At 36.0% G+C, this 16,779-nt stretch overlaps 1 protein-coding gene across 15 annotated transcripts in view; it reads left to right on the forward strand.

Moving 5' to 3' along the window:
• Positions 1–16,779, forward strand: part of LOC131437417 (dnaJ homolog subfamily B member 6-B) — a 189,253-nt gene that overhangs the window by 167,199 nt on the left and 5,275 nt on the right. For 9 of the 15 annotated variants that reach the window (XM_058606735.1, XM_058606732.1, XM_058606733.1 and 6 more), the window contains 3 exons: positions 13,596–13,968; positions 14,033–14,142; positions 16,211–16,477. In XM_058606735.1, coding sequence (XP_058462718.1) covers positions 13,904–13,968; positions 14,033–14,142; positions 16,211–16,477 — 442 coding nt within the window. In that variant the 5' untranslated portion in view covers positions 13,596–13,903. Of the gene's footprint in view, positions 1–12,707; positions 12,966–13,595; positions 13,969–14,032; positions 14,143–16,210; positions 16,478–16,779 lie in introns of those variants that run through there. The other 6 variants (XM_058606736.1, XM_058606739.1, XM_058606744.1 and 3 more) reach the window with 5 other exon arrangements.

Consider the following 16,779-nt stretch of genomic DNA (forward strand, 5'->3'; position numbering starts at 1 on the left):
TAAGGAGCAGATCATATTCTTCTTGTAAATTTAACAAACGATTTGTTCATCATTTTAGTTTAATTCAGCTATGCGTTTTAAGCAATACTCATACAATCGATGGTTATACCAACTATCGTAAAATTTTTGTTTCTAAGGTTTAAATCTCCATACTAGGTTGGGCGGTCCGACAGTCTCACACCTAACACGTAGTTATACCTATAAAAAATAATGGTGAAGCATATTGCCTTTCAGGAAAAGTCATTCACACATCAGCTAGCACAGCCCAGTTCCGCTTTTCGTGACTAAAGGCGCGTGCTTCCAGATAGCATCTTTAATGTGCTGTATATTTTATAAAGCTAGTACAAGCGCACCTTGCTCGCACTTTCATCCTATTTGTGCGAACTGATCTTTTGCTCTTACGAAAACGGTTACTCGAAGTGCCGACTGTTGACTTCTTGTGTACCGTGTAGCGGTCATACCACACACGTCGTCGGTGAATCATCCCAACGCCGTTGTCGGCTTACAGTGCCTACGGACGTTACCATGCAGACTGCATGACATGAAAGTAAACGGATATATTATTGTGCTGCATGTTCACCATTCAGAGGTTGTTGAAGAAAATAGCTTTGATTAATGACGTATGTGCTCAGATCTTTCGTCGATAATTTTCTTCGAAAAAGTTTTGAGCTGAACTGTTTCAGCTTTTGAAACTCCTGAATTTTGAAGACTGTTGAATCTGGTTTCAAAGAAGATTTGAAATCATTTGCGCTCTTTACAAGTATTCATGCGCGAGTCATTTCAAGTGCATAAATCACGTCAGTCTTACTGGAATCAGTAAAGATCTTGTAAATTTCCGACATATAAGTTCCCTCTTTGAAAATGCGGTTCTTGAACCAAAGCTCAGTTTTACCACCGTCAGTTGATCTCTTGGAGTAACAAAATATATTTTTCATTAGTGTGAGAGCGGCCTTCAAATGAGGTTCATGTAAACATTCGAATTGATTCAAGATAGTAGATGAAAGACAAATTAGATAGCCAAAATATCATTTACAGAATATACATAAATTAATAGTTTCCTCCTTCAGTTTTCTTTTTTAATACTTTACTTCATTTATAATTTTATTCATTTGATCTTGCTCACTATCAAGGGCGAAGACAATGAAGCAGCTAAAAACTACTTAGCACTCGAAACTGAACAAGCAATACTTCAATTGACTAGGTACGATTATTCAACTGACGATGAATTCTGGGGGCTTCACTTGAAAATGGCAGCAAAAGTCAAATGAATTAGTAGAAATATGCTGACGGTCAGCGGCCATAAATTTCATTTTCATTTTATATTATTCGATTGAAAATGAAATTTTACTGCACTGATGTTGAGATTCTTTCCATCAAGAGGTAAGTGTGGATCAGAGCTAATAAAAGTCATCAATGTTGCTCGAATATAAAAAAAATGCAACGAACGCCTATGATCATCGTTCGCTTCCCTTCGCCTTTGTTCGATAATCGCTCTGATATTCGGACTTGTCCGTATATTCGGGTGCGAACGAAGCCGACGCTGCTTCGTTGCTCGCATGAAGATCTACTCTATGCAGTTGTTATTCGCATTGAACATATCCCCGAATGACTTAAAGCGAATGTGGAACGAATATTCATGCAGCGATCATCGTCAAAGCCTAATTCGCAATGATCGTTCGTGCTGTCTTTGAAACAAGCAAATTAAGACGTTTTCCTCTGTATCAATACCATAGTCTTATGTGTGTGTGATGAACCATATCCCAGCACTCCCCCATTGCTGCTACATCACGAGATATAATTAATTTATAAGATGAAGAATGCTTCGCGAAGAATGGAATCCAACGATCATCGCAGTGACGGCTATTCGAACCAATTCGAATAGTAAAGTAAATGAACGAATGACAAACGAATGTATAAAACGAACATGCACGATGTATACCAGCAGCGAAGAATGTATTAGTAGATTCGGGTTCTCTACGATTATTGCTTATTCATTTTCACCCTTCTCTCTTTCGTGCTGTGAAAAGTTCAACGTTGTTCGAGGCGGTCATGAGTATAGACAGGATATTCACAGAGATGATGAGTGTATGAATTATTTACACGAAGCATATGTGCAACATTGCAAGTCATTATCATTGACTTAACATAGACGAAAATGACGAGAAAGTAATGTCACTCTCAGCTTCGCTTGCAAACTATGAGAACGAAATCCATGTACAGTCAATGACATAAGCGGAACAGTAGTTTCAAAATTGTGTTCTTTCTTTCATTTGCCCTTTCATTTGCGGTTTTCAGTGAAAATACCATAGTATGCAGTGTCGATATTCAACCGAAGCTCTGATAATTGAAAATGACAGAAAAAGATTTCACAATGACTTTTACCTGTTGGTGCTCAGATCTGCAGTAGTTTTGTTTTCCAAAGAGGTTCTGGGGTGTAATTACTTCGATTTGTCATATTTTAGTCACTCTTTATAGCCAAGCGTCACATATTTTCAATACATCGATGAATGAATGAGAATTGAAATTCTGCTGGTGTTCCCTGCAGACGTAAGTTTGGTTTCGTCTTGTCGTAGAGGAAAGAGTGACGCTGGAATTATACTCTTTTTTTTCAATGAGAAACGAAATTGCTTCGTCTTTCTTCGTTTGTTCTGGTGTTGGTCATTTACGAATGAGACAGCTGTTGGATTGGATTCTTGCATTGACAATTCGTGACCATTTGAGCTCTGGTGTGGATAAACTTTTTACCTACCGTACAGAATGGTATTCGTGTATTACGCTTGCGTTTGAAGAGGTCTATTTATTCTTAGTCGATTTTTACATACGAAAATAAAATGCCGAAAAGCTGATTTGTGAATCATATTACTCGCTATATAAACTATCGATGGAACATTTTTTTTCACTTCATTGGAGGGGGTTGATAAACGCATTTATCATCACCGCTAACCAACTCAGGGCCACATTAAAAGCGTGCCTAAGTAATTATTACCTGGTCAAGAATTATTGATCGAGAGATTAACGAGCTAATGGAGTATTGAAAAGCTTCCGTGATGATGAGCATTGATTCGACTTCCGGAACTTTACTGCTGTGGTAGGTCATAGATGTTGATGGTAAATGTGAATATTCCCACATAACTTTTTATTGCATTCCATTCCATTTGAGAGCACTTCTCAAGCATTCTTAGTGCTAATCTAGTTATGCTTAATAGTGTTAAATGTTGAATAATTTTTACGAACATGTTGTATTGAAAAGGCTTTTTTGTAGGATATAACAATAGGTTCATGTTTAACCAAGTTTAACAGGGACCAACCAATCTCCGACATCAATTACAACCTCAATGATGCTTCAATCTTGTCCAACCGGAGTGACCCTAAATTTTCTTGTTTCCCGGAGAATTTAATTAAAAACAATCATCTCATAAAAGAACGCAATTATATATGCTCCATCTGAGGCAAAATCTAGATCTCTAGTTCATGACCTCGTATAATGCATTTGACATCGCAATAAAATTAATTTATGCACTGACAAAACAGCTGATTTCGTAAGGAGAACATTATTAGAGCTCCGGTTAAGTAAAAAGGAACCAGTATTTGTGGTTATGGTCGTTGTTGGAAGTTTCTTTGTCCATGTTTCCCCAGCAGGGTCACGAAAGAGTTTCAGCGTATAGATTAATCAATTTGTGCACGGCTTCACCAATTCAATGCTGGTACACGTGTGCTGTGTGCAACGTACATATGCAATGCATGCAGTCAATGTTTCTCCAAATGCAATATGCTCAGGAACAGTAACAAAGGGTACGAATTTGCCATGGTTTTTCGTTGCCGAGAAATTTTTATCCGCTGCGCATATATGTGTCAGTCGCGCGCGCCGGTGGCTATACGTGGTCACGGAATGCCGCAGCTGGAAATAATTGCACGCTTTCAGATTCTACTAACTACATTCAATGCTAGTCGATCGTAGGACCGCTACCATAATCATTCATCGCGGGAATAGATCGCTACAGGTCTTTCGAGTTTCACCAAAGCGAACATGAATCTGTTGCAATATTCCTATTCCTCCCGTTCATTACTAACTCTTAAGTGAGGTTTCATAATCAAAGGATATATGATTTCTCCTGAGGGAAATTGTTTACCAAACGCTGTATAGTGAGACCCGAAACGATACCGACATTGTGAGAGTTAACATTTCGAATTAATCTCATTTTCATCGGCCCTCTGCTATGGGTGTTGTTTCCAATATGTTGAGGTACGTTCATAGCATTTTGAGATGCACAAGATATGATAAAATACATGTTGAAATATATGTTTGTCTAATACTGTAAATAAGTTGTTCCCAAACGTTCCCTACCGGCTGTAGGGACCAGTTTGAGAATCACTGCTGTAAATGAATTATCATTTTTCTAGAAAAGATTTTATTTCTTGCATAAAATTCTGAGTCAGGTACAACGGATTAATATCGGATCATGTTCTAACAAAACAATTTACTTATTTTTTCATTCACTTATAACATGTTTAAACTTGGTTAAACACTGCTCAGAATCGTCAACATGTTCTCGTTTTTGGTCAACAGTGAGCAATTGCGGCACCCACTCTGTTCAAGTTTTCTCATAGTCAAATGCGCATGCCATATAAAGCCAACACGTTCTTCTGATATTTGTTCGATGTCAGCTAACTCACGCAACTTCACTTTTCGATCTTTCATAACGATTTTGCGATTTTTTTAAATTTTCTGGTGTTACCGTCTCATTTGGACGTCCACTGTGTTCTGCATCATCGGTGTCTCTACGACCACGTTTCAAGTCAGCAAACCAATGTTTTAGTGTTGTTTCTGATGGATCGGTCTCCATAACACTTTTCAAGTCATTACTTCGCTTGAACGATATTTTTTCCCATCAAGAAGCAGAGTGAAATTAAAACACGAAATTATTTTTGATCCATTGTTCTGAAAAAAAAACAAAAGTAGCGTCACTCATAGCACAAAAACTCAAAAACTAATGAATGGAATATCATGAAATTAACAGCCGGGATTAACAGTTGTCTTTTAAAGGTTAGTATTAACTGAAAAAAGGTGAGTTTGTTTTGAGCCCGGGATTTTTCAGCCCATGTGTTAGTAAGATATGAGTTCAACTTAAACACAGAATCTTACAAGTGTTGACATCTAAATTATACCAACGAATATTGGCTTTAAATTTATCCTACCGATAGATTCTTTCAGTTTCGTCTGCCAAAGTTTCGAAACCAAAGGGTATCTCAACTCGGAGAGCTGTTATGTATATAACATCTTCGTTGAGATCAGGGAACATAAAATTTGGAACAACGGTGCACTATATACTTAAGCTGATGAGCCTTGTCGTATTCGATCGGAGTGCATGTCACAAAACAGCCACTACTATAATTAATAATGTCTACTACCGACGAGATAATTGCTACGAATAGCGCTGCATGCATGAATCATCTACCTCCTGTACATTCATCGTGTCTTGGGTTGAAATTATATGACACATTTGACGTGGGGTTCTTTTTTCCCGAACTTCTTGCAAAATTGATTCATAACCGTATTTTTTAGGTAGTCTATTGTCATTGGAACATAAGCCAAGGGCATTTTTAAATATCTGTTGGATACTGCAAAAAAAAAGTTCTTTAGCTAAACTTTTATATGTGAAGTGAGGTGGAAAATATATGATTCAATTATCGCAATGGGCTGAGGTGTTTGCTTTTTACAATATACTCTCTCTACTCCAAGACTATTGGAAGCGTACGTAACAAGTTCAGCCGGGATCTAATGGCTAGCGTCCGCGATAGATCTTTTAAGGTAGAATGAATTTATCACTACCCCAACAATCAGCAACAATATCAACAAATGATAACTAGTATTGTGTTCATATTTCATCCTAATCCTTTTGAATGTGTTTTACTCATATAAAAGACTGTCCTAGAAAGTAATTGCCGATTTTTAGTTTGTTACAAACTACAATAGTCAGCCCCTTGGGAGAACAGTAAAAGCGCAAAAATTAATCAGCAATGACATTGATCCCAATATAAATCTTTTAGCTGAATTGACAAATTAAAGCTAGTGACACTGTAGGCTTTAATTTTTGTTTGGATGCATCGGATAAAAAAATATTGATAAGGCAGCAGCTCTACAGGAAATGACGATTTCGGCCAAAATTTTTCATACACAATTGAAAAGAAATCTGTAAACCTCAATTGAATCAGCTGTAACAAAAGGCATTCATCAGAAATAACAAAGATTTACGTGCGATCTGGAATAAACGGAATAAAAAACAAAAATGGTTGATAACGACTAGGATTGAACTAAAAATCATCTGATCACAAAGAGCGCTCGTGAATCCAGTGAGCCACAGAAGCACATATCTGCTGGTCAGGTAAATGGTATACATAAATTCACACAGTCATACTAGTAAGCCGTGTGAAAGCGGTAAGTGGATATTTCGTGTTAAACATGTAAATCTTAATCAATCATGATCATTAAATTACAATTAAAATACAATTTTATCTATTTCGAAAAATTGGGTTGCATAGAAAATAGATAGGGAACAAACATTAATAATATGTGGAAAAATTTTTCAGAAATTCATGTTACATTGAATGGAAAATTATGTTCAATACAGATTTCCGTCTTCACTGTTTGTCAGTATTGAGATTCTGTTACATTTAATTTTCAGATATTTTTACATTAGCCTTATCCATTACCAAAACGGATGATTGTAACCATATTGACTTTAGCTCTACTTTTGAGAAGGGCCTATGCACAAACAACTTGCAAACATTCAAGGAATAATATCTCAGAAACGATGTCTTCAGCAATGTTGTAGGTAATTATTGGGACTATGTTACCCGTTATTGAGATATAGTGAACTGATAGTGTAAATTGTCCGTTCTGGCCATGAATTACGTTTATGCTAAATTTGAGCCAATGGAAAAATACAAAAAAAATCGTCCTTTGTATTCTAATAGAACTACTCAATAGGCCCAAATTGATGCAACTTGTTTTTTGACATTCTGCATCGCTAGCTCAAGTGTTCTGAATCCCGGTATTCAATCACTTTACGTCAAATTTGTGTTAAAAATTTGCATTTATGCAAATGTAAATGTAACATTAGGTGTCGCTTTCTTCACAGTTCGAAATATTCTTGTGATTTTACATCTTATCAGATGCACATAAATGGAGCGTCATGTTTAACATAAATTTATATTCAAGAACATGTAAAATTGTGTGATTTGAAAATTACATGGCTTGAAATCGAATGAAATAAAAAACAAAAGATTATTATTATTATTATATCGTTTATTTATCCCCGGTTTTAACCTAATTCTGAAAAACAAATGATCGATAGCAACAGTGCGACTTGAACCGAGAAACATTAGATCACAAAGCACTTCAGTTAATCGACTGAGCCACAGAAGCTCATATCTGCCTAGTGAGTAATTGATACATATAAAGCCAAGCATCAGCACTTGGTCGCCGAGTGCACATTACTCTCGGAGCCTGTAAAATTATGTACGAATGCAATATTGCATCATTTGACAAGTTGAGTAGTTATGAATTGTATTGTTTGAAGAATTATGTCACCTGTAAAATTCATAATTTCTTTCTGTGTGGTCAGGAATCCGGAAACCGGTATAGCCGAAGTCAGTTCGTTGGGCCAGTAACTAACGTAACTTACACCAGCTGGACTAGTTTTGTTTTTCAATTTAGAAAAAAATCCACGTTTTTTACATCGTCACTGTAAACGACGGTATGAATTGTTAAGCTCTCATCAACTTGTGAGTTGTTTTACGACATCATAAGACCTACGTAATGGGAAATTTGTTCAGCCATCTGTGAGAGAATGAAGTGAGTTCATTGTTGGGATATGTGACCACTATTTCCAGATCAAGAATCTGGAAACCGGTATAGCCAAGGTCAGTTTTTCACGTCTTGTGATGTGATGTGAAGTGAAGCCACCATCAGTTCAAGGACTTGCCAGTGGATGCGGGTAGGCTTACAGTAGCCCCGATATGACTCATCCATTCACCTTCTTACTATAGCTGTTACCGAAAAGCGAACAAAAAGGGTTGGGCGGATACGTAAGTAGAGTCACTTACTCGTATTCCGCGGGAATAAAAGATGCTCTTCCAACCATAATATCCAGTGCATGGATGAAGCATATCGCTATACATGCTTGAACCCGCCTGATGGTTTGTTTGAGAAGGGCGCGTCAGACTCATTTCAAACCTTCAGAAGGAAACAAGTTTCCTTCAAGTGACTTGGGCTGGCTATCCACAATCCCTCGTCCAGTCATCAATTCGTCCGATGCCCTGATGCTCCCTCCCCTTTACGCCCCCGAGCAAAATGTTTTATATTGATAAATACAATGAAACATAGTGTAATGAAATTAATATAACATAAAATGATACAATAGATTACAAAACAATATAATATAACATAATATAATATAATATAATATATTTTAATTTAATATATTATAATACAATGTCATTCAATATAATATAATATATTATAAAACAATATATAAAATAACAGTTAATGTAGAGTGTCAGTTATGCTCTTCTATCTTCGCAATACTGCAGGAAGTAGAATATTTCTCTTCTAATAACAATAATAATATCCACATCTATAGAAATAATATATGTTATTATTATTGAAGACAAATTAATAATAATAACAATAAATATAATAATGAAAATAATAATAAAAAACAATGTAATATAGTACACTGAAGTTTTTTTTATGCGAATTTACGTATCGCATAAAAAAAACCGCATAAATCTGAAAATTCGCATAAAAAAAACCGCATAACTCCGAAACTTCGCATAAAGAAACCGCATAACTCTGAAAATTCGCATAAAAAAGTCACGTAAAAAAAACCGCATAAAAAAAGACCTCAGTGTACAATGAATTATATAATAAATAATAGAATGAATAAAATGATATGTTGCGATATGCTACGATATTATATTACTTGAATTTATATGTCATTTCTCATCCTCTCATTCTGCCATCAACGCATTCCATCGACCAATTGTCACCACAGACACACGTGTAGGCATGAAACAGGAACCAGTGAGAACCAAGCTCACCTTGTGACGACCTTGATATTTAGTTGAAAGTTACTTTAAAAATGATAACTTATAAGGAAAACAAATTTATATTTTGCGCAGAGGTACGTAGTACTACTCATAATAAACCCTATAATATAATATAATAGAATACAATATAATATAATATAATATAATATAATATAATAAAATATAATATAATATAATACAATATAATATGATATAATGCAATGCAGTATAATACCATACAACATAGTATATAATAACATAAAATAGTGTAAGACGATAATATATGAAATAATATGCTATGATACAATATAACAGGTAATGTCGCAAAGTAAGTTACGCTCTTCTAATAATAATAATAATAATAAAAAATAATAATAATACATGATGTAATAAACAACAGAATTATATGTTGTAATATACTATGATAAACACTGCACTTTACGATGGGCTTCAACCTACAAGCCATTTCGCACCCTCTCATTCTGCTACTAACGCAGAAGGCGATAGCACCCAGTCGACGCCGTTCTATTGACCAAATGTCATCATAGACGCTCGGGGAGGCATGAGATAGGGACTTGTGAGGACTTAGTTATCTCACCATTTGACGACCGCCAAGGTCAGTTTTTCACGTCTTTTGCATAATCGCTCTTAACAACGGTTTGAAAATTAAAGAACCCATCACCTTACAATTCGGGAACCAAGTTAATTCAGAATGTGCTAAGTTTTAGAATGTGCTTATAGTATTGCAAGATCTTTCGTTTAAATCTAAGTTTATGCAAGTCGGTCTCGCTATCATTTTGAACGAAGACTATGTCTTTATTTTCTGTATAGGGGTGCAAATTCCAATTTTAAAGCTTTTTTTTATCTAAAATATACTTAAATAAATTTTAAGTATATTTTAGATAATTGGTGATTGAAACTTCAATTACTAACAAACGATGTCTGTTTTTTCTTGTTTCTCAAACCATTGCACAGTGGGAAAAAATGGACCAAAACCGCGACGATTTTTTTGGAGGCATGATACAGTTGACCACAAAGCACTTTTTTGGTGTAAAATGGTCAGTTAAAACGTTTTCATGTATTGAGAAGGACCGTACAAAACGCTATCATGTTCATTTTACCCCAAGTTCTCTTTTTATACTGCATTGTATTCAAGCTTAACTATATAACATGAAACCGAAGAACTTGCAGAAGAGCGAATAGAGTGTTTCCGATGTGAAAAAGTCTAACAAATCGATTGCATATAGTTTTATTGACAGCAGAAAACTCGTTGCACCGTTTTACCCCATTTTCTTTCTAGTTATATTATTCAGTTGAAATATGGTCTACAATCCAAAAGCAGATCCAATACGATCTATCAATATTGCTTCATAATACGTGCAAAACATCTGTGATCCAATTAAACACAATGGGAATGAGAGTACTAGCCTGTTTAACCCGTTTTACCCCAATTTAATTCATAAGTCGTATTTCTGGTTCAACTTTCTTTCGCATACCGAAAGCAGGCTGATTGCGGTTGATGAAAATCGATTGATATTACGAAGAGAGACCTGAAAATAGGATTACAAATGAATTCAATGTGGAACAAAATCTTAAGACTAAGTTAAAGCAGAAATTGGGGTAAAACGGCACAGCAAGATTCGTGCGGTCATTGAATTCATTTGTAATCCTATTTTCAGGTCTTTCTTCGTAATATCAATCGATTTTCATCAACCGCAATCAGCCTGCTTTCGGTATGCGAAATAAAGTTTAACCAGAAATACGTCTTATGATTTAAATTGGGGTAAAACGGGTTAAACAGGCTAGTACTGTCATTCCCATTGTGTTCAATTGGATCACAGATGTTTTGCTCGTATTATGAACCAATATTGGTAGGTCATATTGGATCTGCTTCGGGATTGTAAATCTGAATTCAACATAAAATAATATTTGTGGGAAAATTGGGGTAAAACGATGTAACACGAAGCATGCGATCATGAACATTATCTGTAAATTATTATTTGAGGTTATATGCGAAACATAGAACTGTCTTGTTTAACCAAAATTGGTCCAAACACCGATCAGTAGAACTTTTTTCCTGTAAATTCATGGAAGAAGATGACTGGGGGTAAAACAGAATACAGTTGTGCGGTCAATCTTATTAAAAACAATCCATTTATCTAACTTATGAACATGTCAGGAATACCTTCCGATTGGTTGAATTGAATTTTTTCGTGAGTTTCACAGTTAGTTTTCAAAGTAAAGTCAGAAAAAAAAGAATTGGAGCAAAACGGGCATGATAGTGAATTTTGCGGATCTTCTAACTATCATAAATTGATTCTACAGAAAAATTTGCATAATAAATACTAATTTTAAAAATATTTGCTTATGTTGTTATAAAATTATTGAGCAAAGTCGTGTTTTTGATCGTTTTTTCCCCACTGTGCATTGGGAAAATCAACTTCGCCACCTCTGAGAATATCGAAGTGAGTTTAATTTAAGAGGTTTGTGATCACTGATTACGGTACTTCCGGAACTTGTAAATTGGGGACTGGTACAACTAAAGTAAGATTATTTTGTCATGTGCTAACAAGATCTACAAATCAGAGAAATTTTCAAACGAATTTTCAAGAAATTGGATCTCTTTGCATGGTCCCTTCTAAAAATACACACTTGAAATTGAAATTTTAACACTAATCACCCTGTATCTCCGGAACCGGAAGACGGATCCTGATAAAATCCAGGATTTTTTTGGACTATAAAGCTATAAAACAGAAAATATTCACGATGGTTCTTCCAACAACGATGACGGACCGCTCATCGAGTGCATGAATAGTAAACTGTTGCCCTACTTCTTTAATCTGTCTTAGTCCATCCATCTTGCTCGCAGTGCTCCTCTTCTCGTTCCAACCGGATCAGATCAATTCTGTGAATAGATATAAATATTTACTAAGCTAAATTGGTTTCCCAATAAATTTCTAGTGTATTGAAATTTTTATGAGGTATGTCATTTAAGTCAAACACAGAAAGAATTCATTTAGGGATTACCCTTATTTTGTGCTAGCACACATAACGTCTGCTACCGGTTTATGTTGAACTACAGATGGCATGATAGTTCAACATAAACTGTTATGCACTGACGAGTCTAAGACGAAACGTAAAGATAATGACGGAAAGAATTGTTTTATCATTTTCCTTGCAATATCCAAAGGGAAATTTTATACTAGCTGCCAAGCAAGTAATTAATTAATTGAGTAAATCAAAGTTGAAAATCAAAAGAAATGCAAGAAGATCGAATTTTAAATGTCCTTGAACTTAACACGTTGTGATCTGAACTTCAAAACCCTACCTAGACTAATTCATCCCACTGTCTACCTTTCCAGAAGCGTAGCGCCAAATACACTTAAATTTGTGCTTGGTAGTGCTTAGCCGGCAAGACGTACCGTATACAAAACTATACACTGCCTATGTTCATCACGGTTCTGGCTCTGATAGCATGCTTGACTACTCGTAGAAGTAGTAGTAATGGGTCGTTTAACTCTACCAATACTAGGTCGCTTCATGTGTATCCTTCTTCATTGTACGGAGAACCGGTCGACACGATCACACCGATCAGACCGAAAGTCAGTCAGTCAGTCAGTCATTGGTCGTTGTCGGTTAGACCACATTCGGTTGGTTGGAACAGTCGCGCACCAACTCCAGAATCTACGATCTCGCCAACGATTGATTGTTTTGTTTTCCAGTGTCTGATTCAGCTGATCAACTACCACACATACGTCGCGTCCTAGTAGTAATATCGAACGGGTTAGTGTTTCAGTTCAGTGCTTGCCCCATGAAGATTCAGTTCACTTTCTGTGTTTGTATGGCTGTATTTTATGCTCGAGCGTTCTTCCAAGGTGAGCCCACAAAATGTGCTAATGGGTCCCGCTATGTTGTCAGCTGCAGTGCCTTTCAAGGTTTATCCTACTGAGATTTAGTACAAGGAGGCACGTGTTTTATTACCTGTTGTTATGCCTGCTTTACACAACAGAAACAAGATGTTTTGAAATCTGACAGCAGATTGAATCGGTGCAATGCAAGCAAGAATGAAGATTGTTTTGCGATGCGTAGGATTTTAACTTCCCCGCTGCTTGGCTTACGTATATGGGCCACAATCAGATATAAGATATTTAGAGGAAATTAAATTGTCAAACTCGTTGTGACGTGAGTCTTCAAGTTCCGATGAAAAAAAAACGTGAATCGCATCCCACTGATAAGTTGAATTGATGAGTCACAATTACTATTCAACGCTTATTACCAAAGCTCTGAAACAAGAAAACGTTTTCCCTGGATTTACCAATAGCAGTGTGGTCATGTACTTATAGACGAGGGTGCAGTTTTTGTGGCAGATTACGGTCAAGAATCAGTTTATTTGTGTTTCTGTAATTTTTTTTTACTGCATAACCATACTGTAGAAAATATTGTACCGAAGTAACCGACGAAATTTTTTTTTGACAAGTGCGTTTTGTTTTCTTCTGAACTTTCAGATAGCAAAATTACTCAAAAAATACCGGCCAGCACCGAAGTGGACCAGCGAAAAGCATCACCTACGGAGACAGGCAGCATCTGAAGGGTAACGAAATTCCTCACAATGAATTGATCTCGCTAGGTTAAATCCCCGGAAGTACAATTTGCATAGTATAATTTAGTCGATCGAAATTGTAGTCCTCAGCCGAGACGTAGACTGATAGCGTAACAGCTTCCCTTGACAGCTACCAGTTATACGTGTATCTGGAAGCGGAGTAGAGTTCGTTTAGATATCGCAAACACAAACGCAAACACACATCGGTTCACAATGGTAGACTACTATAAAGTGCTGGACGTGGCAAGGACTGCCACCGAGGCGGAAATCAAAAAGGCGTAAGTTGTCCTTGTATTTGATATACCCGGACTGTTAATAGTGACTGCAATATTTCATTTTTAGATACAAAAAGCTAGCACTGCGGTGGCACCCAGACAAAAATCCAGATAATCCAGATGAATCGAATCGACGGTTTAAGGAGATCTCCGAAGCATACGAGGTTCTGTCAGATGGTAAGCTTATGCGTGTTGATGCACGTATCGATTAGTTTCAAATCAACAATGAGTTTGCTGGTTGCTCTCATGACGAGCAGTCGAACATTCAATTTATTCTAGTGTGATTAGCTTTCTTTATCCATGAATGAACATTTTTACCGTGGCACCAGTTAAGAGTTGATGATCATTCGAAAACTCCCTAAAAATAAATATAATCTATTGAAAATTAACGTCTCTATGCCGCGTAATAATCAAGTTATTTAAACAATCCGCGTAAAAATATGCTATTCAAAAGATTCCTTGAAAAAGGTTAAAGTTAGTCTCTGCTTTCGGAGGTAGGTGAAGTCTTTTTATACGATCATGATACGATTATATTTTTTTTAATTGGAAGAAGGAGGTTAAACAAGAAGCGAAACGTTACGTCTTAGAAAATGTAGAATAAAGAAATCGTATTAAATTAAAGTAACAAAGCTTGTAAAAAATATATCAGATCTCGTCAATTTGAGAAATTGTGGGGAATTTCGAATCGCTTTGTAAACGTTCAGCTATGGCTTTGTGCTGAGAAAACATAGGCTTTAATAATAAATATAGATAAAATCGATATGGTTTTGACGGAAGCGCAATTTCCGCTCGATCATGTTTCCAACATAACGCAGCATTTTGACGATAAATTACCAAAAGAATTAAAGAAACACTAGCTTTTTGTCGATAATTTTTCATTTTGTTATTCAGGTGTATAAGTGATGCATTAGGAACCAATAAAATGCATATTGGTTCGACATTCCCTACAACTTATGTTCTACAAAATAGTCGTCGACAGAGAACCAAAAATCATTCAACAATTTTGTTTGAAGAGTACATAATAACACACAATTATTCTAACGGTTTCACGCAAAAATGTAGGAAAATCAGTGTAGTTTTTGAAACACAAATATCGTACGATAGGCTTTTGCGAATTTTACAAAATATAATGCTCATTGCTCGGTTTTAAAATGTTTATGTACACAATAACCAATATGATTGCGTAGATGGAAACCCAACTTACGAAATTGTTTACAAGAGGCTTGAATTCAATGTACTTATCAGCGTTTGAGTATTTGAACAGAATAATTTCACTAGGGTGAAATTTTTTATTACCATTTAATTCTGTCATAAGTATATCACGTCACTATCCACATTCGCTGTGTATCTCGCAACACTATAAATCATGTATAATGAACGTCACATCACAGATACGCGTATTTCTAATACTTTTTCTATTCTTCTTCAGTGCATCAGGTTGGATACCCTAGTTGAATTCAATAGTTAAAACCCGAGTATTGTGCATTAAATTTAGTAACTTTCGAAAGGAGCCCTAATCACATATTGGTACCGAATAATCAAAGAGAACACAAAATACGCCCGTGAAAGAATAAAAATAGATGAAGCTGAAATAAAAGAAGTTTCAGATAGATCGATGTCAGATAATATAAGACTCAGATGTCAGATAATATAAGACTAATGATCTTGATGATAATGATAATATAAGACTAATGAATTGCCAAAAATAATTAATTGTAGGTTAATTCTCTACATTCTCCTACCGAACCAAAACAAACGCATAGCTTGGGAGACTCGTACTTTCAGACTCTTTAATTTTGAAAATATGGGTTTGACATACTTCACAAACCCACCTGAAAATCACACTTCAGATAAACCTTGAAAAGTACACATTAAAAACCTTTTTTTCGAATACCTGCTGCATGAAAAAACTCGCGTATAAAAGCCCAAAAAACACAACTTCGGTATTTTACGAACTTGTAGAATCCTCGTAGAAAAAGACTTCCGTGGGTTGAAATTTACCATTCAACAAGAAGTTTATTCTCGAATTGTAATTTGCTAGTCACAACTTACAACTGAACTCAAAGCTGTATGAAACTCTTCTCGCCAAGGGACTAGCTAAATTTGGAGTCTCTCATGGAATTTCAAAAATCATAATATTGCAAAGAACATATACAGATAATTGCTGATGGTTTCCTACCGGTGGGAATCAATGAAATCCAAACATGCAACCCGTTCTCATTGCATTGTTTTCACTATGATTTAGCCTACAAACGACATATTTACGACAACCGAAGCACACGGAAAAGCAGCGCAAGTTACATGGCAAGCGGTGGCATGCGTGACAGTAGTAATTACACTGCTTATACTAATCGTGACCACAGCAGTGGCAAGTACGGATTTGATCACTACGGTGGCGGTGGATTCGACCACTACGGGCGCCATGGCAGTGGCACACGGTCAGGGCGTGAAAACAACCGTACGTTTTCTTTTCGTGGATTCTTCGAGACGACGCCGTTTTTCCGCTTCTTTGGTAGTAGATTTCTACTGATCTAGAATTGAGAATTCATTGATGTTTGTCGTTAACCGCAATTTTGCTAATGTTGGTACTAAACTTTATGTGATTTAAAATTCGGATCACCATCCATTATCGCGCTCATTAACCATGCACTGCTGACACAACACATATACCGTGTCGAACTATCGGAACAAGGACTACGATTTGACACTTCTTTCTAATAATGCGTTTGAATTGCTGTTTTTCCTTAATACGCTCCATGAATAGAACATGCGGACTAAATTCATGACATAAAAATTTGAAAAAAAGAACTAGCA

This window comes from Malaya genurostris, chromosome 3 (assembly GCF_030247185.1).
Source record: "Malaya genurostris strain Urasoe2022 chromosome 3, Malgen_1.1, whole genome shotgun sequence".
NCBI classification, from domain to species: Eukaryota; Metazoa; Arthropoda; class Insecta; order Diptera; family Culicidae; genus Malaya; species Malaya genurostris.